This window comes from Ochotona curzoniae, unplaced genomic scaffold (genome assembly GCF_017591425.1).
Source record: "Ochotona curzoniae isolate NIBS_2020 unplaced genomic scaffold, NIBS_Ocur_1.0 contig_2723, whole genome shotgun sequence".
Taxonomy (NCBI): Eukaryota; Metazoa; Chordata; class Mammalia; order Lagomorpha; family Ochotonidae; genus Ochotona; species Ochotona curzoniae.
Genome location: NW_024465573.1, coordinates 18,922,660 through 18,948,456, shown reverse-complemented (window position 1 = coordinate 18,948,456; position 25,797 = coordinate 18,922,660). Strand labels below are relative to the sequence as shown.

Sequence of the window (25,797 nt, the reverse complement as noted above, 5' to 3'; positions counted from 1 at the left end):
AATATATTCTTAAATATATTCTTAAATATATCTATTTACTTATTTGAAAGGCATAATAATAAAGAGAAGGGACAGACAGAAATCTTTCACTCTCTGGCTCACTCCCAAGTGGCCATAACAGCCAGAGCTGGGCCAGGCTGAAGCCAGGAGCCAGCATCTCCATTTGGGTCTCTGCGATGAGTGGCAGGGACTCAAGTAATTGAGCCACCATCTCCTGCTTCCCAGGCACATTAGCAGGCAGTAGGAGGCGAAGCAGGGTAGCTTATGCTTGAAATGGCTCTCGGATATAAGATGCAGGCTTCTCAATGGCATAACCCTCTGTTCCATAACACCCACACTCCAAAAAAATATATTTTAAAAAATGTTAATGAGCATGAGTGTTTGGCATTGCAGTTAAGCTGCTGGTTATACGATGCCTGCATCTCTCATTGCGTGTTTGGGTTTGATATACAGCTCCTGCTCTCTGTTAATGTGTACCTTGTACCCTGGGGGACAGCGGTGACAACTTAAGTAGCTGGGTTCCTACAATTCACATGGAAGGCTTAGGCTGAGTTCTGTTCTCCCATACTTGGCCCAGCCCCAGACCTAAAGATGTCTAGGCATCTTTAGGAAAAAACAGTGGCTGGGGTGGGAGGTGGGTTCTCTTCTTTTTCTGACTCTCTATATCTCCCACATAAATATTTTTAAAAGTGCATGTAATTGCATATTATAAAAATGCAAGCATTTCAAATGTTTTGTACTCCCCAAAAGCCTCTTATCTTTTAATTCCATTCTTCAATAAACTTATCCCAAGTGTCTGTATATGACAGCTGCACTGTCCCATATGGAAGTTACTGGTCACATGTTGCTATTGAGAACTTATGATGTCACCAGTCTGAATGGAAATGTGCATTAATTACTCTGCATACACACACATAAATGCAAATTATTTCATTCACTTTTAATATTGATTTTATGGTGAAATAATGTGATTTTGGTTGTACTAGACTAAATTATTAATAATAATTAAAATTAATTTAAAAATTAAGCTTATCTTTTAAAAAATATTTTTGCTTGAAAGATAGAGAAACAGAGAGCTCCCATGGCTAGTTCACTCCTTCACCAGATCTCTACAACGACTGAAGCTGATGCAGGTTGGAATTAGGAACCAGGAATTCAATACAGGGCTCCCACGTGGGTGGCAAAGATTCATCTTGGATATCACCCACTGCTTCCCAGGATTCTCAGAAATCCTACAATTTGGAGTAGGGCCAGGATCTGAAAACTGGCACTATGGGCATCTTAACCACTAGGCCAAGTGCTCAGTCCTATTTTAATTTTTTAACATTTTTAAAAGATTATTTAAGATTTATTTTAATTTTTATTGCAAAGACAGATATACAGAGAGGAGGAGAGACAGAGAGGAAGAGCTTCTGTCCAATCACTCACTCCCCAAGCGGTCGCAATGGTGGGAGCTGAACCAATCCAAATCCAGGAGCCTAGAGCCTCTTCCGGGTCTCCCATGCAGGTGCAGGGTCCCAAGGCTTTGAGCCGTCCATGACTGCTTTCCCAAGCCACAAGCAAGGAGCTGGATGGGAAGCGGGGCCGCTGGGATTAGAACTGGCACCCATACGGAATCCCAGCACATTCAAGGTGAGGACCTTTGCCACTAGGCTACCGTGACGGGTCCTATTTTTATTTTTTTAATTATTTGGAGAGTAAAAGTTTTTAAATGATCAAAAAATAAAGATAAAAATGGAACTTTTAAGCTACTTATGGGACATACACTATATGTGTTTCTATGACACAGTGCAGTGGTGGGGAACTGAACATTCAGCATAGGAAGAGCACAGAGTGTGGGGGGTTAAGAGGTGGGGAACGATGAATCAGAGGGCAGGTCATCTGTGACTTGGTATGTCACAGGAAAGGCTTTGGATATCTACCCTCAGAGCCCCCAACACAGAGGGAGTGCCACAGGCACATACACTCTCACAAAGAAAGACATCTGAGCTACAGAATGGAAAGCAGAAGGGAGAAGGGCAAAACTCGGTGCAGCAGGAATTAATTAGGAAACTGTTGCATCTGGGTAAAAGACAACACTGCCCTGAATGGCAGTGTTCCCTCAAAATAGACCACGTTAATGGGCCAGATCCCCAAGCCTACTCCATGTGGGGATCAGATCACAGATGCAGCACTCTCAATTCTGTCCTACAAAAAAAGTGTGGGTGTGTGTGTGCGTGTGCGTGTGTATGTGTGTGTAAAATGCAGGCAAAAACAAATGTGACAGGTCTGGTGAAAGTTCATGTAAGGAGATAGGTAAAATTCTATCTTTCTAAGCTTCCTAGCCTTTCAATGACTCAAGGCTTAGAAAAGGATTATCTTATACATCCTATCAGATGCTCTCCGTAGGGTCAATGTCTGCTCTACCTGAATGTACTTTCACAGATTATCACCGACCTGACATGAAAGGAGGGTCTCTTTTTGCCCCCATTTTCATCAGGCTCAGAAACCAAGGCTCCATCAGAACCCTAGAGCTAGGCTGTCCTGGAGAAACAGTGAGAGGACTAGACAGCCCGTGCTTTCCAAGGAAACCTCATCTATTCCTGCCTCAGAGCCTGGGCTCAAAGTAGACTGGCAGCCCCGGGGCCATGCTGCTCTAAAAGAGGACAGATGCAGGGATCACAGAGCCCCTTTCATCCTGCCCGGAAGGTTCTGATGTCCAAAAAATGCTATAGAACATTTTCCTCTAGAAAACTGCATTGGTAAAACGTAGGATGAAATAATTTGAAATAATACTTGGTTATGAGACCCTAGGATCTTGAAACATGCAATCTACCTTCATTTTTTATCATTTAAATGGGACATTCTAAAATTAATATCCCAGTTGTCTAATTTCTTTTCTAACCATTCATTTTCGTATATGCTCAGGCAAACCTGTATTCAATTAAAATGAATGTTGAACATCTTTCTCCAGCTAGGTTTCCATAACACTTGGATTTGATTATCACTGTACCTCAAGAAAACAGCTCTCTTTATGGAAAATGACAAGAGACCATGAGTCTGACTCTGCTCCACGCCACCCAGAACTCTTGGCTATGCAAGCAAGAGTTCTTTCAAGAACAGCAAGAGTTGATCATGCACAGTGTACACATTCAGAGACATGATGAGTCACCGACCTTTAGCCGAAGTCTGGTGCATACGAATCTTTTTGGAGGCCACAAACTGTAGCACTTTCTCCACATTACTCTTCATCTCTTGTTGGTTACTGGGACTCAATTGTACACCACTCAGCTTTTCTCCTGCTGTTAGGAGAAAGAAAATATATGACATCAAAGGAAGGAATGCTATCAACGTTTCATAGCAACCAGAAGGAATATTTGATGCAACCACTGAATTATACATAAATAAGTTAAATAAGTTAGTTAAGTCCTGGTGTGCAATTTGAATGGGGAAAAGAAAATGAGAGCCTACTGGGGATATTACTATTTGCAAGTCCATTCCCAGGAGTCTGTGAAATTACTATGTGTACCTTTATCATTCAACAGATGTTCATTAAGGGGCAGGCAGTGGGCCTGGTGGTTAGACAGACAGCATTTGAAACACCCCGTATTCCATAACAGAGCATCTAGGTTCAAGTTTTAGATATGCTCCTGATCCCAGCTTCCTGCCAACACAAACCCAGGTGAAGATTCAAAAAGCTGGGTTGTTACCACTGACATACAAGATGAGAATGAGTTCTTGGCTGCTGGCTTCAGCCTGGCCTAGCGACAGCTGTTGTGGGCATTTGGTAAGTGAACCAGTAAAATGAGAGATCTTGCTCTCTCTCTCACTCTCTTCAAACTAATTAAATAAAAGAGGGGAAAATCCAAGTATCAATTAAGTATCCACTGTGTATCAAGCATTGTTTTGGCCATAACAGAAAGTAATAAATAAGAAAGACAAAGTCAGGACTGGTAGTGTTCCCATACGGGTGCCAATTCAAATCCCAGTTGCTCTGCTTCCAAACCCAACTCTCTCTGGGAAGGTAGTGGCAGCCATTCATGTGGGACACCAGATGGAGTTTCAGGCTCCCGCTTTGGAATGGGCCAGAGCTAGCCAGTGAAGTGTACCAGTGATAGGATATTCTCTCTCTCTTCGTATCAAATATATAAAATCAATCTTTGAAGACAAAGTCTCTTTGCTTACCGAGTTTCTATCTGTAAGGATGATGAATAACAACTCAACAACTCAGTTAACAAATGTTTACATAACCAGGTAATATGCCCTATGAAAACCATGAACGCTCTGATAATATATTTGGGCAGAGGCTTGACTATATAGTAAGATGCTAAAGTTTGAGGAGGAAGCACTCCAGAAATGAGGAACCATGGGTATAAAACTCCAGCTGGAAAAGACTTCAGGTTATCTGTGGAAGAGTAACAAGACCAGAGATGTGGGATGATGTGGCAGAGGGGTGAAGCTTCCACTTGTGACACCAGTATCCTACACTGCAATGCTGGTTTGAGTCCCAAGTGCTCTGCTTCCAATCTAGTTCCCTGCTAAAGTACCTGGGGAAAAGATAGCAAAAGATAGCTCAAGTATCCAGGTCCCTGCCACCCAGGGGGAGACTAGGATGGAATTCCCAGTTCCTGGCTTTGGCATGCCCTGGACCTGGCTGTTGTGGCCATTTGGAGAATGATCTAATAGATGGACAATCTCTCTCTTGCTATTCTCCTTCTGTGGCTCCGTCTTTCAAATAAATAAATAACTGAATCTTAAAGACAAACCTACAGAAAACTAAGTAAGGCTAGGTCATGTAGGGCTCTGTGGATCAGAGTAAAACACTTGAATTTTGGACCCAGTGTTGTGGTATAGTAGGTTAAGCCTTTGCCTACAGTGCTTGCATCTCCTATAGAGGCTGATTTGTGTCCCAGCTGTTCCTCTTGCAATTCGGCTCCCTGCTAATGTGCCTAGGAAGGCAGCAGAAGATGGCTAAAGTCCCTGAGACGCTGCACCCACATGGGAGACCAGAAGGAAGTTTCAGCCTCCCAGTTTTGGACTGGTTCAGCCCTGGCAGCTGGGGGCATGGGGTATGAACCAGTGGATCAAAGATTTCTCTCTCTGTCTCTCTCTCTTTCAATCTGCCTTTAAGATAAAAATAAATAGATGTTTAAAAGTGAAGAGCTTGGATTTTACTCTGAGAATGATGGGCAGGCAAAGGAGACCTTGAGATAGGGGAGAGAAATGACTTGATTTAGGCTTTTCAAAGTTGACTCTGTGTGGACACAGACTGTGAAAACAGGAAACTGGGAGATCATTCAAAAGAATAATGTAACAGCCAAGGCAAAAGATAGTGGTGGTTTTGGTTGGGCTAAAAGTATCAGAGGCTGACTGATAAGAAGTCAGATACTGAGAATATCTTGACATAAGGGAGACAGTGCACAAAAAGGATTGAATATGTTATTTGAGGGAAAGAGAATAATTTAAGACAACTTCTAAGTGTTTTAGTTAGCAAATGTGTCCCTTAGATGAAGAAATCTGGGGTGTGGCATTTGGTGTAGCAGTCAGATGTGCTGGGTGAAGTCCTGGCTCTGCTCTCCAGTCCAGCTTCCCACTCAAGGTGCACTCTGGCAGGCAGCAGCTCACAGCTCAAGCACTTGGGTCCCCACTGCCATGGAGGAAACCTGGGCTGAACTCCAGGCTCCTACAGACTCGCCCAGCTCTGGCTGCTGTGAGCATTTGGGGAGTAAGCCAGCATACAAGAAATCTCTGCCTGTCTCTCCCTCTCTGGTTCCCTACCTTTGCAATAAAACAAACATCCAAGGAGGGGTGGGATAGGGAGTGGGATAGGGCAGGAAACCCAAAGTTTTGACCTGGATTTGTGAGGTTCGAGCTGCACACTGAACAAACAAGCATAGAAGTACAGGTCCTTACCAGGAAGTTATACAGTCAAGTCTAGAAGTCAGAAAAAAGTTCAGGACTGATTAGGCAAACTTGAGAAAACATTATCAAGGGGTAGAGAATATATGAAGGACGGAACCTGGATCCCTCCAACTCTTAAGAGGTCAGGAAGAGAAACAGCAAAGCAAGCGAAGAGAGAAGCAGGGAGGAGGGAGGAAATCCAGAGATCTAGAGGATCCTTGAAGCCAAGCAGTCTTTGAAGGAGGTGTGATCTACACTATCAGGCATGGCTAAGTCAAGTAAAACCAGGACTAAGGGCCAGCTGCTGGATTTGACAAGGTGAAAGCTAAGACCCTGAGCAAAGCAGTCCCAGTGCAGTTGTAGGATCAAAAGCATAACGAGGTGCAAAACACAAGTTAAATAGATATATAAAGAAACATATATATATACTTATATATATAGATGAACTGTATAACAGAGATTAGCATCAGGAAGTGAAAATATTAGCAGTATGCATTTCTACTCCTGAATAAAGCAGGACGCCCCCCCAAAATGATTAAATATATTGTGTCAAAATGATGCTAGATTTACTACCATTGTCTACACCTATAATGTCACAATACACGTAAGATAGCAGAATGTTGGACTTGGGACTGTTGTTGAAGGACTATACTATTGTAATAACGTGGGGGAAAACAGTGGGGAGAGGAATGGAGGAATGGTGCAAGGTGAAACTCCTGAGGCCTTGAACCATGTCATTAAAAAAAAAAAGCCTAGGGAGGAGTGTTAAAGAATGAATATAACATAAGGAAATACATTTCAGGAGTACAGACAAACTCTTAGGAGGCTCAGGGTAACATCACAATGCAAACCAGTGCTTAAGAACCTGGGTTTTGGGAAAATAATATTACACATTCATAATGCCTCTGTATGCATTGATCATCTCTGGAAAGAACTGCAATAAGCTGCTAACACTGGCTGCCTCCAAAAAGAACAGGTAGTCGGTAGAGGGATACAGGTGGAAAAGGCTTTTGATTTTTAGTTTACTTCCTTTTTCAGATTTATTCATTTTTAATTACAGAGAGCAGGAAACACAGAGAGAAAGACAGAGTGAGAGAGACTTTTCATCCACTGGTTCACTCCCCAAATAGCAGTAACAGCCAGAGCTGAGCCAATCCAAGGCCAGGAGCCAGGAGCTTCTTCTGGGTCTCCCACAAGAGTAAGGGGTCCCAAGAACTTGAGCCATCCCCTGCTGCTTTCCCTGGCCATAAGCAGGGAGCTGGATCAGAAGTGGAGCATCCAGGACTCAAACCAGTGTCCATACGGGATGCCAATGCTGCAGGAGGAAAATCAACCAGTTGAGCCACTGCACAGCCTCCCCCACCCCCATATTCTTCTGTACCATCTAAATTCCTATTAATTCATGTCTCACCTATTCAAATAAATGAAAACCTAAGCTTTAAACTGGGCTTTGGAATTAAAGCAACTCTACTTTTACTGAGGTACTTATAGTTAGGCAACTTTATAAAAGTGTTTCGCCTCTCTTAACTTAATAAAATGAGCAAAAGGGTGGTACTATAGGCTACTCATCCCTAATCTGAAAATCAAAAATCTGAAACATTTCAAAATCTTAAAAGTTTTAAGCACCAACATGATGCTCAAAATAATTCAGATTTGGAGCATTTCAAATTTAGACTATGCAAATATTCTAAAATCCACCCCCAAAAAAGTCCAAAATCTGTTAACACTTCTGGACCCAAGCATTTTAGAAGGGATTCTCAACCTGTACTCGCATTCATGTCATAAATAATTCAAAGTAGCATGCTTAGCTACTTGGCTTGACACATTCCAAGTACTCTATGAATTTATTTATTTTTGTAAATCTTGTCTTGTAAGCTTGCTTCCTGAAAGGAGGAATAATATTACTACTTCCCAAAGGGGATGGTGATTGGATGAGATGAAATCAAACAACATAAAATGTCCATTTGGGCAGCTGCTGTGACTATTAGCACCATTATTATCACTACAAATGAATCCTCCGATGAGTTCTTGGGCTATCCCAGGGAAGTGTTCATGGATAGGCTGCCTGCTACAAGCAGGCTTCTTCCACACTTCTTGCAAGTCCCATGTCTCTCAGGGACTTTAAGCAAGGTGAGCTGCTTGACATAACAATGAAAGTTTGAGAATCAATTATTTGCACCTGCTCAGTCTAAAGAGCCCACAAATAATGTAGCAGCCATCACACCAGCACCTAGCAAGCATCACTGGCAAAGAGGGAAGCCCTTTTTTGCAGCTAATGACAGTGACTCTCTCAGAGGGGTCCTTTTGCTAGAACATACCCTCCTTGTGTTTGGCTACTGCTTCCTTCCTTGGCCTGGGTTCAGATATCAGCTCTTAAAGACAGGCCTCAGTTTGAACATCAATTCTTCGGGTAAGTTATTTCTGTGCCCTGAGGGCTGGCCTAGTATCCCTTCTGTGTGTTTCCCTCTGTGCTTGCTCCACCAAGTTTCTAAGTACATGCATGGAACTGACTTAACTAAATTAGGAGACTCTTGAGAATACACACTGCTCATCATCACACTCCCAACACATAACACAGTGCCTGTCACACAGCATCTGCCTGAGAATTTTAAATTTGCTCTCTGCCCCTTACCAAACATTCTAAAAAAGAGACAACCTGCCGTGAATGGCACACGAAGGATAAAGAAGGCCACACTCTAACTTCAGCGTCCAGAATCAACTCACCAACAATCTCGATGAGGTACGCCAGGATCACGCCATCCCGCAGATCTTGCCGCAGATCCTGCACTGGCTTCACTGCCGGCCTCTTCTTTAGCTGCGCATTCACCCAGGCCACGTAGGCCTGCAGCTGTTGCTGGAAAATGAAATGGTGGCATTGTATGTTAATTTTATCCCCTCCCCTGCACTCCGCAAAGCAGTATTTGAGAGTGAACTATAGTGGGCAGTTTGCATGCAAAGGAAAAAGACAGTATCACGGTCAGATACACAGTGAGTTCTAAAATTATCTGGTTTGATGACAATCTCCAGAGATAAGCTAACCTCTGGCCTGGGTGGCACTGTAGACTCAGATAAGTTCATGAGTGCTTCAGCGAGCTTGATTCTTGTTTTCCTTAAATTTTGCTGTTGACCAGGGATGAGGGCGGGACTAAAATTTATGGCTCATTTTAACGACTGCTGCCAGGACCCACCGTAATTCTCAGGAACCACCACACAGGTATCTCATACACACAGAACTGTGATCTTAGGAAACCAGGAATAAAAAGTCAGCCAAGCTCAGATGCCTCCTCCATAGCGAACTCACCTTACAGTCAATTTAAGATTTATTCTCCTCAGCCCTTAATCCTGGAATTACTACAGAGTTCATTTTAACCCACACTTGATATTGTTAGAGAGGACCTGATTAGTTAAAACCTACACAAAGAAGGGGGTAAAAAAAGGATTCTGCTGAGCAGTGTTATTAACGACTAGAAGGCCCTTTAATTTACTTTTAAAGTTAGGGCTTCATATTATCAGGAACCTGTCAGGCATCTGGAGAGGGGCATGTAATTCCTCCCAAGCTTCAGGCAGCTTTACACATTCCATTTTCGTGCATTAAACAGAACGTGCACTCGAAGTATTTGGCCAACAGATGGACGCTAATATCAAAATAGCACAGGAGCAATATCACAATCCAGGCAACAGCCCTGTTTGGTTTCTGTAGTTGCTCAAGATTCTAAACAGAAAAACCAAGTTCAAGGGCTAATCATATTAAGTTATAATTTAGTTATCGTAGCTTTCTAAGTCCTAAGTACTTCCTTAATGAAAGGACAGATGAAATTACTCATTAACTGCTTCCTTAACTTAAATGAAATCTTCAATAATGAATAATTCATCTCTGTTAATTTGTGGGAATAAAAATTAACAGTCATTATTATGACTAAACAGTCATTATTATTTTCATCAACATCATGATCTAATTCAATTCTTCAGAACGCTCATTTTATGGATGGAGTTCACTGAGGTTATATAACTTCTCCCAATGTCTCCAATGCTGGAACATAGCTATCCTGTATTAAAACCCAGTAAAGGGAGGATCTATGAAGGGATCTTGCTACTCACCAAGGAGGATATATCTTCTTCCTGATGTGGGCAGCTAAGAAAGATAATACTCCCAAAGCCACTCCCATTGCAAGCCACAGCCCTGCCTGGGGCAGAGCAGGCAACAGACACCAGTGGAGTGAACCACTCTGTCTGCAGACAAGCAGTTAAGAGCAGAAAAAGCAGTAAGTGTAACAGCCAGGCTGTGATTACATGACGTAAGTATAAAACTCCTAAGCAAATTTCCTGTATCTAATATGATACTCGAACCACTCCCAACACACTCCTGCTTCAAATCCACACTGGCCTCCTGTTATCCTCAAGATAAGATCCAATCCCCCAAGCTGGCATTTAAGTCTCTCATGCTAGCCCTTGCCTGTCCTCTAGCTTCAACCACTTTTCCCACACGGGTATGCCCATGTTCTGTCCCATCCAAGCCATGGGGGGTACTCGGAATGTTCATGGCTCTCCTGCCACTCTGCCTCCCCCACCTGCTCACTTTCCTTAAGTACTCAACTCAACCATTACCTTTTTCAGGAAGCTTTTCCTGTACTCTTCCACATCTCAGATTCTGAGCTGGGCTTTAAACAATTTCACATTTTTCCATTTCCTCACTCCTACAAACTATAATTCTACTTTGTCTTTATAATTTCTAACTACTTGGATTTATCATGAAGGTAGAATTAGCCAGGGCCTGTCTTTTGAAGGCTGGTTCATTTAGTACATTTTTTAAATTTAACTATTTGTTAAATTTTAGATCTCGTATCCAAGCCTGGAACTCAATTCCAATCTTCTATATAAATGACAGGAGTTCAATTACTTGAGCTTTCACCTGCTGCCTCCTAGGATGCAAATTAATATGAAGCTAAAATTTAGAAAAATACTAGAACTCAAACCTAGGGACCGGCGGCATGGTCTAGTGGCTAAAGTTCTCGCTTAGAAAGTGCCGGGATTCCATATGGGTGCCAGTGCTAATCCTAGCAGCCCCGCTTCCCATCCAGCTCCCTGCTTGTGACCTGGGAAAGCAGTCAAGGACAGCCCAAAACCTTGGGACCCTGCACCACGTGTAGGAGACCGGGAAGAAGCTCCTGGCTCCTGGCTTCAGATCGGCACAGCTCCAGCCATTGCAGCTACTTGGGGAGTGAATCAACAGATGGAAGATCTTCCTCTTTATCTCTCCTCCTCTCTGTATATCTGACTTTCCAATAAAAATAAATTAATTAAAAAAAAATAGAACTCAAACCCAGGTATGCTGATATGGGATGGAGGCCACGCTGAGGGGTATTTTAATTTCTATACCAAATGCCTGTGCTTTAATTTCTTTTTTTTTTAAAGATTTATTTTATTTTTATTGGGAAGGCGGATATACAGAGAGACTGAGAGGAAGATCTTCCGTCCCATGATTCACTTCCCAGGCGGCCCCAACAGCTGGAGCTGAGCCAATCCAAAGCCAGGAGCCTCTTCCGGGTCTCCCACGCGGGTGCAGGGTCCCAAAGCTCTCCTTGTCTGCTTTCCCGGGCCACAGGCAGGGAGCTGGATGGGAAGCGGGGCTGCCGGGATTAGAACCGGTGCCCGTATGTGATCCCGGGTGTGCAAGGTAAGGACCTTAACCACTGTGCCATCATGCCGGGCCCTGTGCTTTAATTTCTTAAAATTCTATTTATTGTTGTATTTATTTGAAGGGCACAGAGACAGGAAAAGAGGGTCTTTACCAACTGGGTCACTCCCCAAATGCCAACAACAGTCAGGGCCACACCTGCGTAAAACTGGAAGCCAGAAACTCAAACCAGGTCTCCCACACACGAGTAGGAAAAACTTAATTTCTTGTGTCATCATTGCTGCTCCTTGCTGGAAATCAGGAGCCAAATCCAGGAACCAGACATGGGTGCTCTAATGTACGGAATGAGAGTACACCAGTGAACATCTTGACCATGAGGTCAAACATCTATTTAAAGAAATGAATGCTTATTTCATTTTATTTGAAAGGCAAAGCAACCAAGAGGAAGGCTTTTCTGTTAGCTGTACTCTCCAAGGTTCCACAACAGCTGGGGTTGGATCACGCTGAAGCCAGATGTGCATCTGGGTTAACCTAGGTCTTCTACCTGGTGGCAAAGACTTCAGCACAGGAGCCACTCTTTGCTGCCTCCCTCTGGTGTGCATTAACAGGAAGCTGGAGCAGAAGCAGAGGTGGGACTCGCAATCCAGGATTTTTCCAGCATTGTGATTAAATAATCACTGTTAGCTTGAGGGACTTGAAATTTCACTTTTATCAAATGCTAAATTTCCTTAAGTTCTTGACTCTATTTCGGAGTTTTCTATTCTATATGTCTATTCATGTACCATTGCCACAATGATTTACCTGTGGAGACTTACCCTTATTTGAAAGTAACAGACCATAGCTAATGTTTGACCTAACAGAAGAAACAGTCTTAGCATTTTCTTAACTATTTTGGTGAATTTGCTTCTCTGTATGAATTTTAGTTTATCTAACATTTGAAAAAAAATTATTGGAGTTTTTGTTGTGACTGCATTAAACTTTTAAACTAAGGGAGAATTGACTTCAATGATGCTGAATCATGCTACTGAAAAAATATCAAATGAGATGTCTTTAATTTGTCCAGGTGTGTCTTTTGAAGTATTTTATAATTTTCCTCCTACAAGTGTTGTACACTTATCAACTCATTTCTAAGAATTTAATCTTTTTTGCAATTTTAAGTGAGGTTTTCTTGAACATAATTTCTTTTTTTCCCATCTATTTTATTTTATTATTATGTTATGATGCAATTCCATAGGCTCTGGGATTTCCCCTACTGCCTCCCAAATTCCCTCCCCTCAACTTATTTCATCCATATTATTACAATAGTAAGTACTTAATATGCATTCTTTAACTAATTATTGTTTGTGTATGCAAAGGCTTCAGAATATAGATTTTTACATACTATTACCTTACCTTTTATTGTTAAATCTTTTCAATTTTTTGATTAATTGGATTATTCCCATATTACTTGCAAAAAGAGATTCTGTTACTTCTCTTGTACCTATTCATTCTTAGTCTAATTACATTGGCTAATGCTACTGGTACAATATTGAGTAACACTGGAGATCTTAGATGTCCTCCTCATTTCTAGGTTGAAAGAAAACAGTTCTAGTTGTGTCAAATTCAGCAGGTTATTGGTTTTACTACTAGGTTGTATATAGAAATGTATGTAAAATTATGATATTAAAAAAGCATCTATCAAGGGGCTGGCACTGTGACACAGTGAGTAAAGCCACTGCTTGAAATGCTAGCATCCCATATCGGTTTGAGTTCCAGCTACTCCACTTCTGGTCCAGCTCCCTGTTAACGGGCTAAGAAAAGCAGCAGAAGAGGACTCAGATACTTGGGTCCCTGACACCCAGTGGGAAATCTGGATGAAGCTCCTGACTCCTGGCACTGGAGTTTCACCCAGCAATCTAGGGAGTGAAACAGTGGTTAGACGATCTCTCTGGTCACTCTCACTTTCTGTAACTCCGGCTTTCAAACAAATGAATAATATCTTTTTAAAGTATCTAACAAGTCCTATGTTCTTCAGTGTTTTTATGAGAAACAGAGGTTCGATTTTGATAAGTTTTTTTTAGCATTTTATAGAGTTAATTTGATTATTCTTTTTCCTGTAACCTATTTATATGGTATAGGATATACATGAATTTTCTAATTATGAACCTACTTTGTAGTCTTTGAAAGAATCCAACCTGGTGACAATGAATATTATATTTTCAATTCAATGTTGGTTTTTGTTCTTTAATAAAATATTTTGGCACCTGGCGCAATGGCTCAGTTGGCTAATCCTTTCCCTTCAGTTGCTGGGATCCCATGTGGACACCTGTTGGTGTCCGGGCTGCTCCACGTCCTATCCAGCTTCCTGCTTGTAGCCTGGGAGAACAGCAGAAGATGGCCCAAAGCCTTGGGGTCCTCTACCCACATGGAGACCCAAAAGAAGCTCCTAGCTCCTGCCCTTAGGTCAGCTCAGCTACACCTGCTGCAGCCACTTGGGAAGTGAGACAGTAGATGAAAGGTCTCTCTCTGTGTCTCTCCTTCTTTGTGTAAATCTGCCTTTCTAATAAAAGAAATAAATCTTTTAAAAATAGGTAATAAATGATTTTAGTTACATATTTTATAATTTTTATAGATATTCATAAATTATTATTATGTAGTTTCCCTTTTTGTACTGTCCTATGTCTTTTTTAAAAAAAGATTTATTATAAAAAAAAAAGATTTATTTTTTATAAAGTCTGCTCTTTGTGTCAAAACAAAACTAACCTAAACTGGGGGGGAAACAAAACAAAACAAAAAACCTTGGAGAGTTTACTTTCACTTATTTGCTTTCATTTTCAACACTTTAAATTAAGTTCAAAGCATTAGGACTATCTCACATTTAGAGGCTGGATTTTAAATTCCCTATGAAATAATCTGAGTCTCTCTTTTTTAACGTCTTTATTTAAGAGACAAAGACAGAGAGCTCCCCCATCTGGTGATTCTCTCCGCAAATGCCTGCCAACAGCTATGGCTGCGACAGTTGGGAGCCAGAACTAGAACCTCCATCTAGGCCTCCGGATGTGGATAGCAGGGACCCAATTACACGAGCCATGACTATTGCTCCCCACGATCTGCAATAGCAGACAGCTGGAAGCAGGAGCGGATGGCAGGTGTCAAATCCAGAAATTCCAATATGAGGGTCCGAACTGTTGGCCAAACACCTGACTCTAGAGCTGGTGGTTTGTTTGTTGTAAATACCCTAATTAGGTTCTCTATCTTATGTTTTAAGATTTCTTTTACTTATTTGAAAGGTAGAGTTACCAGAGACAGTGGGAAAGACAGAGATGAAGAAAAATCTTCCATACCCCAAATGGTTGCAGCAGCTGTGGCAGGATCAGTCCAAAGCCAGGAGTCAGGAGCTTCTTCTGGGTCTCCCCCATGACTTGCAGGGACCCAAGCATTTGTGCCATCTTCTGCTGCCTTCCCAGGAGCATTAGTAAGCAGCTAGATCGAAAGTGAGGCCGCTGGGCTCACTGCATTGGCCCCCGTGGGGTACTGGTGCTGCAGGTAACAACTTCATCTGCTCTCCCACAGCGCTCACCCTAGGTTCTCTATTTCCTTTATAAAATTGATCTACTTAGCTTTTTTGTCTCTGTAAATTTTGGAAATCACTATCTTGTTAGGAAATTATTCATTTCATTAAAATATTATTTTAATTAATTTATTATTATTTGAAAGGCAGAAGAAAGAGACAATAGCAGATGGGTAGTGATCATGGAAATGAATTTTTAAAAAGATTTGTCTTATTTTTATTTGAAAGAGTTACAGAGCGAAGGAGAGACAAAGAGAGATCTTTCATCCACTGGTTCACTCCTCAAATGGATGCAACAGTTGATCAGAGCCAAGGTAATCTGAAGCCAGGAGCTTCTCCCAAGTCCCCTGAGGAGCCCAAAAACTCACGCCATTCTCTGCTGCTTTCCCAGGCTATAAGCAGGGAACTGAAATGGAAGTGAAGCAGCTAGACTTGAACCAGCACCCTCACAAGATGCTGGCAGCTCAGTTGGAGGCTTAGTTTACCATGCCACAGGGATGTCCCCCAAAATGAATCTTATTACCCTCTTTTTTTCCCTATACAAAACTGTCAAATTCACAGTGCTGATAAGTGGTCAAATTGAAATTTGAACTTTCTACATATTATTCCAAACAGTGTATTATTTGTGCTCTAACAAAAATCACATGAAAAAGAAAAGAACACTCAGAATGGAAGCTGAGATATGTCAACACTAAGAGGACTGGGTGCACATCTGCTACAGCAATTATGGTGCTGCGTGAACGTCTGTATTCATATCACAGTGCCTGCTTCAAGTCCCGGTTTCTTTGCTTTTGATCCAGCTCTTGGAGGCAGCAGATGGCAGCTCAAGTGGGTCCTTGCCACCCACATGGTTCCAGCATTTAACCTGACTCCGCCCTGATTGTTGTGGGCAATGGAAGAGTGACTCAATACATGAAAGAACTCTCATTGTCTCTTTGCCTCTCTGCCTTTAAATAAATAAAAATTTAAAAATCATGGGCCAGGGCCTAGCGGCGTGGCCTACCGGTTGAGGTCCTCATCTTGAATGCACCAGGATCCCATATGGGCACTGGTTCTAATCCCGGCAGCTCCACTTCCCATCCAGCTCCCTGCTTGTGGCCTGGGAAGGCAGTCAAGGACGGCTCAAAGCTTTGGGACCCTGCATCCGCGTGGGAGACCCGGAAGAGGTTCCTGGTTCCCGGCTTCAGATCGGCGCAGCACCGGCCGTTGGGCTCACTTGGGGAGTGAATCATCGGATGGAGGATCTTCCTCTCTGTTTCTCCTCTTTGTATATCTGACTTTGTAATAAAATAAAAATAAATCTTTAAAAAAAAATCATGGGCCAGTGTTGCAATATACCATGTCAAGTGGTTCCTAGAGATGCTGGCATCCTTTATTGAGTACCTGGTTTAAGCCCTGGCTGCTCTGCTTCCAGACTAGCTTCCTGCTATTGCATCTGGGAAGCTGCAGATAATGGCTTAAGTACTCAGGTTCCTGCCACCAGTGGGGGAAATCAAGACCATGTTCCTAGCTCGTGGGTTCAGCCTGGCCTAGCCCCAGCTATGGTGGCAGGTATTTGGTGAGTGAACCAATGAACGGAAGATCTCTCTCTTGCTCTCTCTCCTTTTCTCTACCTTCTTCCCTTTCTCTGCCTTTCAATATAGTAAATATATACATATTTTTTTTTCTTTAATTCACCAGGAGCAGGCACTGTGAAATATCAAGTTAAACCATCTCCTGATGGATCAGCATTCCATACCAGTTTGAGTCCTGATTGTTCCACTTCCAATCCAGCTCCCCGATAATAGTCTTGGAAAAATTAGTAAGCATATCCTTGATTAATCATCAATTTAAAAATGTAATTATAGGAAGGCCCCTGCAGTGCCACCACCACTGTATGTTGGTTGATGCGGATGTGCTAAAAGCAAGCAGAGAACTTCACAGGTATAGGCTTGCTCCCATCCACACTGACAGCTACCCTACCCTTCCCTCGGTCCTGTGCCTCTGATTTAGTCTAATCTGGGACCCAAACGCCAACCTGAGGCTTTGCTTCTCTTGCTGTTAACTTGAAGAAGTGAGGTATTATAACCATAGAGTTAAGACCCTATTCTTGCTATGAACCTCTGCTGTGGTTCTGAGAAGACCAACCAGGAGGACAGAGCTGACACCTGTGATGGCCAGCCACAACACCACTTCTCCCCCAAAGATGTTTATCTGTAAGGAGGGCTGAGCACAAGCTCCGGCCCTGGGTGGCTCTGTGGCCTGGTTGCAACAAAGCACTGGAGCACTTCTAGCAGCAGTGGAAACACCATGTACTTTGTGCAAGACATTGTCCCTCGCCGGGGCCTGGACTAGGAGCTTGGTCGCATGCTTGCTTGTTTTTTTTTTTTTTTCTCATACTTTTAAAAAATATAACTCCAAGGCTGGCGGCATGGCCTACCGGCTAAAGTCCTTGCCTTGAACGCACTGGAATCCCATATGGGCGCCAATTCTAATCCTGGCAGCTCCACTTCCCATCCAGCTCCCTGCTTGTGGCCTGGGAAAGCAGATGAGGACAGCTCAATGCTTTGGGACCCTGCACCCGAGTGGGAGACCTGGAAGTTCCTGGCTTCAGATCGGCACAGCATCGGCCGTTGTGCTCACTTGGGGAGTGAATCATCAGATGGAAGATCTTCCTCTCTGTCTCTCCTCCTGTATATCCTTCTGTATATCTGACTTTGTAATTAAAATAAAATAAATCTTTAAAAAATACATAACTCCAGTGAAAGCCAGATATGCAATCTAGGAAGAAAAACAGAATATCTCTGGCCAGGGACAGGAATCCTAGTTTATTCACCATTTTTCTCCATTTCCAAATCCCTGCCCCACCCACTGATCATCCACACCAACTTCTTAAGGAATTTTTGCAGCAGCGGAAAACAAAAGAACAAAACACACAAACTCACCCCAACACAAGTCCATTACAATTTGTCTCTTACTATCATGTTCATTTCATAGTCTACTGCTCAATGAGGACAAAATTCAGCACATGAAGCACAATCAAAATATTTGGAACCTTAAGAAATGTATCTTGAACATGTCTCTAGTTCTTGTTGTTTTGCCAATAACAATTAAAGGCACAGTAGGACTGTGATCATATTCCAACCAAGCCCAAGGCCAGCTTGTAGGGTAGTTGCTGGCTTACAATGACCCATTCCTTCTAAAGGACCATGTTTCCTCTGCATGCACTGTGGTAGAAACCCTGTGGCCATGTCGGTATTGGCCTTTCCTGCACTGCCCACAGTCCGTCAGTCTGGTGAAACTCATTGGTAATGCCTGGCAATCCCTGGGATTTTCTGAACTGACAAATATTTAAGAATACAAACAGTCCCTCATCCCCTGCTCCAACTTCCTCAAAGACCTTAAGATATAGAATTTAAATGTTGCCACAGGCCATGTTGTCCTCTGAGAGGTGAAAAGCATTGGTAATAAAGCAACTACTGAAGGAAGAGATGAGAGGCAGCAAAGAGGGAGAGATTCTGCCAGTGTTCATGGCTGTGGTTTTTACTGTTTCTAAGACATCCCTGGCCTTTCTATGGTTTAGCTTTTCAGACTTCTAGGATTCTGCAAGTCAGCAAATTCCATTTCTCGTCTATGTTAGTTCAAATTGAGTTCCTAGCACTTGCAACCTAACTAATAAAAAGGAAAAAAAAAAAAAGAGGAAAGAAAAGTGACACACATGGAGGGAACATCAAAACTCCAGGCGTCATGGAACAGCAGGTTAAGCTGTGACTTTCAGCACTGACATCTCATATCAGAGCAGAAGGTTCAAGTCCCTACTGTCCCATTTCTGATGCAGCTTCCTCCTGCCAATGTGCCTGGAAAAGCGGCCGACGATGATCTAGTTGCTTAGGTGAAAGCTGGCAGCCAGGAACTCTCCCATGTGGGTGAAGTTCAGACAACACATGCTACTTCTAGAGTAGGAATGGAAAGTGTGTGGCCTGAAACCCAGGCACTCAGACACAGCATTTGCACTTCCCAAGTGGCTTCTTAAGTGCTGAACCAAAGGCTCACCCCAAGTCCAGGGATTTTTATGCTAACCCTGGGACTCAGGGAGGGAGATTCCTTGCAACAAGAGTCAACACTGGACAGGATTTTGGCTAGGCAAGACTGGACCCAGCTCAAGTTGTTGAAAGCAATAGTACCACCATGGAGTGAGCCATAATTTCCATCAGCTTCCTCCAAGACACTCCAAATACCCCTAAAGATTGAGCTGAAACTTTTCTATCACAGACAATTCTGTTTACATTCTTCATTGGTGTAGGAAATTTTGACTTTGAAAGTTTCCCACACCAAATGAACTCTGTTTTTCTTTGGGACCTGCCCTTCCTTCCAAACAAGTTTGTACACCCAGCCTCTGTTCTCCCTCCTCCAAGGCTCAAGGTCAAAGAGAGCTCCAGAGTGAGAGTTGTTTGGCTAGAGTTACAAAAGCACTCCCTGAGCTTCAACAGAGAAGTCTGTGAGACCTACTGTTCTCAATGTAGAAACATCCCCAGAAGTTTCTACATCTGCTCTGTGGCTCCCTACTGGCAGAAAGCAAAGGCTAGGAGAGCAGCATGCTTTTGTGCTGTGCTAGAGAAACAGTTTGGGGTGCATGAACAGCTCAGGAAGGACATCAGTTTGACAGTGAAATAAGACACCTGTTTAGAATTCTGTGACCTTCTGGCAGCAGTCCATGAGGGGAGGGGATGGGAGAGTCACTGAGAAACTGAAAGGCCAGAGGTTTGGAAAGCCTTAAGTTATCTCTGAACTGATTCTGCAGTAAAGGAACGCGCAGTATGGTATTTTTTTTTTTCTAAATGAAGAAAAGCATTTTGTTCACTGTACTTGATGGTTAATTAGTACAAAAATAAATTTCTTTCTAAGGACAGAACTCTCATATTAATATTCAGCTCAGTGGCTACAGGGTAATATATCAGAAACAGAGGGACCTGCGTTGTGGCACAGCACCGTAAGCTATCACCTGCGACACTGGCAGCCCATAACAGCTGGTACCGATTTGAGTCCTGGCTGCTTCACTCCTTTTTTTCCCCTTCATTTAAATTCTTTATGTTTCATGATACAGTTCCTTAGGCACAGGCATTTCCCCTTCCACCATCTCTCATCCCTTTCCATCATCTCTCATCCCCTCCCCCCCACCAATGTTTCCCCCTTTATGTAAGAACAAACTACATAGCAATAGTTCAGTTCTTCAACAATAGCACAAGTCCTTCATTCTGCTACTTAAGTGTAACCTGACACTGCAGGTATAAAGAATTTAAGTGTCAAGATATATTTAACAGTTTCATTGGGAGTTCATCTTTTATTCAGAAGTAGATGCATACTGCAATGTATCTCCATTTCACAGTATACTTGCCTCCATTATACAGCTCCTCTAGATAAACACATGTGTGTATATATATATATATATATATACATATATATGCTTACCTATATATTTATTGATTTTGTATTTTGCATGAAGGCTGCCTTATATCACACAGAACATATATTTGTCCTTGGGATTGGCTTATTTCACTGAGCATAATGGTCTCTAGCTGGGACCATTTTGTTGCAAATGGTAGCATTTCATTCTTTTTAATGGCTGAGTAGTACTCCATGGAGTAGATGTATCACAGTTTCTTTACCCACTCCTCTTTTAACAGATATTTGGGTTGTTTCCATATTTTTGCTATTGTAGATTGTGATGCTGTAAATATAGGAGTACAGGTCATTTCCTCATATGCAGATTTCATTTCCTTTAGATATATTCCCAGAAGTAGGATTGCTGGGTCATGAGGCAGATCAGTTTTAAGTTCTCTTAGTGTAATGGGGTGCTGTTATTGATGGCACTCACCACTTGTCAGGTTAACTGACAACAGACAGGGCACAGAAACGGATTTTCCACACCCCGCCCTTCCTACCTTCTCTAGCACCATTCAAGTTAATTGAAGGCATGAAAAGTGCATCTTTGCCTCTCCTGCCTTCTGCACCATCCAGAACAACTGACAGTGCACCTGGTCCCTCCTGTCTCCTGTTGCGCTATGTTAGGTTAGTTAACTATAGGAAAACTGGGCTCTGGTAACTTTCTTCCTGCCTAAAACTTAGCACTGCATGGCTCTCAATCTGATTGGAGGATGAGAGTTTAAAAAATCCATGACTTTTGCTGCTCGGTGTGCAGTGGCTCCTGGAGTGTAGCAGGAGCTGGCATCACCAAGCTTAGGAAATAAAGATTCCTCCTAACATCCTACACCTGGGTCCAGTGTGATCTCTCTCACACTCCATAATATTAGCACTCGCCACACTGACTTCCACAGTGGTTGCACTAGCCTGCACTACCATCAACAGTGAAGGAGGGTACCTTTCTCCCCATATGCATGCCAGTAGGTGTTGTTAGTAGAGTTCTGAATGTTGGCCATCTCACTGGAGTTAGGTGGAACCTCAACGTGGTTTTTTTTTTGCATTTCCCTGATAGCTAGGGAGCTTGAATGCTCCACTTCTGATCCAGCTCCCTGCCAAGTCTTGGGAAATCAGTGAAGACAGCCCCAGTGCTTGGGTCTCTACCATTCATTTGGAAGATCCAGATGAAACTACTAGCTCCTGGCTTCAATGTGGTCTGGCCACTGCAGCCACTGGGGAGTGAAACAGAGAATGGAAGATCTTTCTTTCTGTCTCTGCTTCTGCCCCTCTGTAACTCTGCCTTTCAAATAAATAAATTTTTTTAAAAAATAAAATAGCTGGAGCCCGGCACGATAGCATAGTGGTTAAAGTTCTTGCCTTGCACGCAATGGGATCCCAAATGGTCGCCGGTTCTAATTCCAACGGTCCTGCTTCCCATCCAGCTCCTTGCTTGTGGCCTGGGAAAGCAGTGGAGGACGGCCCAAAGCCTTGGCACCCGAGTGGGAGACCTGGAAGAAGTTCCTGGCTCTTGGCTTTGGATTCGCTCAGCTCTAGCCGTTGCACTCACTTGGGAAGTGAATCATTGGACGGAAGATCTTCCTCTCTGTCTCTCCTCCTCTCTGTATAGCTGGCTTTCCAATAAAAATAAATAAATCTTTAAAAAAACAGAATAGCTGAATATTTTCAGAATAATATTTTCTCCTAACCTTATTTTAAATTTTCCATTGGTTATGAGCCCCATTAGCATTTTGTTTGTGAATATACGTTACGAGGTAAGAACTTCCTAAATGCATGTGAATGAATGTATGAATAAATGAATGATACACCATTCTATAACCTAAAGTGTCCCTTATTCTATAAACAGAACAAGGAGCCAACCCTCAAGCCCATTGGAATTGGTCCCCTATTCCTGGCCACATGTGGTCACTGAAGTTTATATCCATAACCACTTAAACAGAACCTGGTTTGGGAGCTAACAAATAAAGAAACATACCCAGGAAGTGTCTGTTTGAGCCTCAGGGGTTTAAAACTGAGGCAACAAGGCCACTGTTGAAAAGGGAGCATTCCTGGAGCCTCCCTCCCCTTTGAATTGCCTGGCAGAGTGGCACCTGGCAAACAGTGCTCTGTTGCTGCTCTCCAGCCTGGCCAGCCTGGCCCTCCCCACAAGGAACAGAAAGCTGCCTGAGAGCTTGCTGCCAGGGAGCATCTGTTGAGCTGGCATTGCCTCCTATGGGAACAAAGCCAAGGAGCCTGGGAGGGGAGAAAAGGAATGTATTTGGAAAGGAAAATAAAAGGTTGAGAGGTGTGGGGCTTTGTTATATTAAAGACTTAACAGGCCTTTAATTTCTACAGAAATGCACAGGGGAACTGACTGGGGACATGTCTGAAAGCCTCGAGCTGGCCAGTGCTGCAAACACTGCTCTACAGAAGGCATGAGGCACTTGGGCGTGATGCTCGCTGCACCTGCTCCATCTGCCAATCCTCTTCCTCACTGTCTGTACGTCCCCTGAAGAAGACCAGACACAGATTCCTCCCGTATTTTTCAAGGACTGTCAAGCAGATGAATTTTAATGTGGGATTTCAAGGTCTACTTTTCTACTTGGAGGGAAATGGAGAGGAATAGTCTGCCAAGCTTTATGTTCAAAAGCTGTCAAGCAACATTTTCATAATCCACAAATTTTGGCTGCAGAGGCTGTTCTCAACACAGGCAAGACACAGGTTCACTCTTTACACAAGCACAGTTTCTGTACCACACCAATTTTCCCAAGTTTGCTCATCTGAATCTTTACCTCATCTTCACTGACCTGTGAGATACATTACAGTATAGAACCTGTTATTTGACTTCTATTCCCAGAGCCTGGCACAATGCCTGGGAGGCACAGTAATTCAACAAATTTCTGGTGAGTGATTGCTTGCATGCATATACCAGACTAGCAAAGGAAAAAAATATCTGGCTTCAGTGAGCAAGTGGGCTGGTAAACAATGCTTTTTATGATATCATTAACTAGATGGTATCTCTGCAACCTTCTATAAACACTACCTTTTATGACATTTATCACATTAAGCATCCTATTATGGTTTTTCAGCATACCTTGTCTCTCCCTATACATTTCTTGGAGGCAGGAATCAGGTGCTTTTCAAATTTTTATCTATCCCCTCTCCCAATCAATAAATGACTGAATATCTAAATGAACGAAAGCTTATTGGCAAAACCTTATTAAAAGGACAGGTCTTTGAAAACCTTCCAATGCAAGCACCCCCCAAAAAAATTTTTTTTTAAAGAAAGTTCAGTGTCCAGAAAAACACTTGCAGAAATTTATGTTGGCACATAAATTGAGAAGACAATACCAAGTGCTTGGGAACACAAACAGATCTGAGGCAGATGCAGGGTGCAGACATTGTGAACTCAACAATGCGAAGGCCTGACCTAGCCCAGGACACAGCAGATAGGGGATCACAGGTGGGCTTACAGAACAATGTGCCATTGGCCAAAACCTGTGGATGAGTCACAGTGCAAATCAATCATGTCTGTAAAAGAAAAGTATACCTTGAAATCCCACGTGAAAATTCATGTCTGTAAAAGCTGATATGAATCAATTCTGCAAGGCCAGAGTTTTACATAAGAAACACACTAGAAGAAAATCCTGCTATGCACAGCTCTGCATGGGGGAAGACACTGAGAAAAGGCTGACAGTGGATGGAGAGAAGCCTTGTTTCCAGCGCAGGGTTTCTCTGTGCTGCAGGGTTCCCCTGTAATGAACCAATTAGGGCCATAGCTCTGCTTCCTGTGGCAGTTTGCTCTGTGGCAGAGAATGAGGTCACAGCCCTAACCACACAGAGCTAAGAAGCATCTGGGTGATGAAGAACAGCTTCAGGCACACTTGAATCATTCCCAGGGGGTAACGGGATGCATGTGTGGTATTCTCAGCCTCTGAAGGAATAGTTCCTGGGGGAATTGAAGTGTATTTTGACATTAGCTTTTAAGTCCCTATTTATATTCCTGCCATGTGACTCTGACAAAAGAGACTGAATACTACTGGATCTATTAAACAGCCCTAGAGGCTGGAATAGGTCAAAAGGGGCTCCATTGACTCTGAAATAACCAATCATACCACTGTTCATTAGTACTCAATGTAATTCTGCATCTGAAAGGAATTGCTTAATATGATTTACTATGTTTGTGAAAGAAAAACTGTAAGGGCCCACTCAGACTTAACATACTGCTGCTACAATTACTTAGGAGAGGTCAATTTTGTAGAGAAACCCAAAGCACTCATTGGCTAGGCAAACTGTCAGTGGAAGGAAGAGACACACATTAGCCTGTGCAGGGAGCAACAGAGAGGGAAGAAGCACGGCTGTGTGACCCCAGAGCAGAATTAATGATAAGGCCAGGCATCTTGAGTCAGCCTTCCCATTCCCCTTCTCCCTTGTTTTACAAGAATCAGAGGTCACAACATTTATGGAAGCATCAAAGCATGAAAAAGAGAGTCAAGTCTCCTGAGTGTTGTGACTCTTCTAGCTGGAGAGTCTAAGTGAAAGCAAAGACTCGGACTGGCTCCGCCTGGTTGCTTGCTCCTAACTAGACCAAGGGACCCAGTACCTGGGGGCTGGGTTAAAAGGATCAAGGTAATGGGGCATAAGAAGACCAAAACAGCTTCCGCCACAAGTGGTGGGTAAAGCAGACTTAGGCTAAGGAACAGGGGAGGTTCTTTTAGAAGCCAGCAGTACTGGAAGCACTCAAAGAGGTCAGCTCTTGGCTGGCTGCTGTTTCCAACCCGACTGCAGCTCTTTGTTAACAATCCTCTTAACATGTGTTCAGGCAGGGCCGGTGCAAAGATGAGGAGCCCTGCAGTGATGGCAGGATGTGAGGCTGGGTCACCCTCCAGCCAAAGGAAAATTCCCACTCAGTTGGTCAGACTGGGGCAGCATCTGTGCAGTTTTCCTCCACGTCACCAATGAGCCCCGGGGCACAGGACTCAGGACTGGGGAAGGTTCTGCGGCAGGTCAGGCCACATCGCTTCCTAATTAGAAACAGCAACCGAGGAAAGCGCCTGCAGTGCAGTTGTAGGAAGAAAATCTTCTACATACATTCACAGGAATCCTCATCTCTGTGGAAAAGGCCGGAATTGGGGATGGAAGGGGCGTGGAGAATCAAAGGCACTCCAGTCTTGCTGCAGTGGCCCATACTTCACAAGAAACTAAAGGCGATTTTAATGCAACCTCAATGTAAGAATCATAAAGGGAAGAAACGGAGAGATGAACGGAAAGAGAGCAGACAGGCAGCCTAATAATGGAGGTCCTCCAGCATGCTGGGCCAACGCCAAGCCCAAGGGAA

At 43.1% G+C, this 25,797-nt stretch overlaps 1 protein-coding gene across 1 annotated transcript in view; it reads right to left on the bottom strand.

The window, feature by feature from the left end:
- The window catches only part of DIXDC1 (DIX domain containing 1), a 66,465-nt gene that overhangs the window by 39,347 nt on the left and 1,321 nt on the right, over window positions 1-25,797 (bottom strand). Inside the window, exons 2-3 of the mRNA XM_040976935.1 lie at window positions 8,605-8,734; window positions 3,156-3,281 (exon numbers count right to left, since the gene is read on the bottom strand). Of these exons, the coding sequence (XP_040832869.1) occupies window positions 3,156-3,281; window positions 8,605-8,734 (256 nt within the window). The remainder of the gene's footprint in view (window positions 1-3,155; window positions 3,282-8,604; window positions 8,735-25,797) is intronic.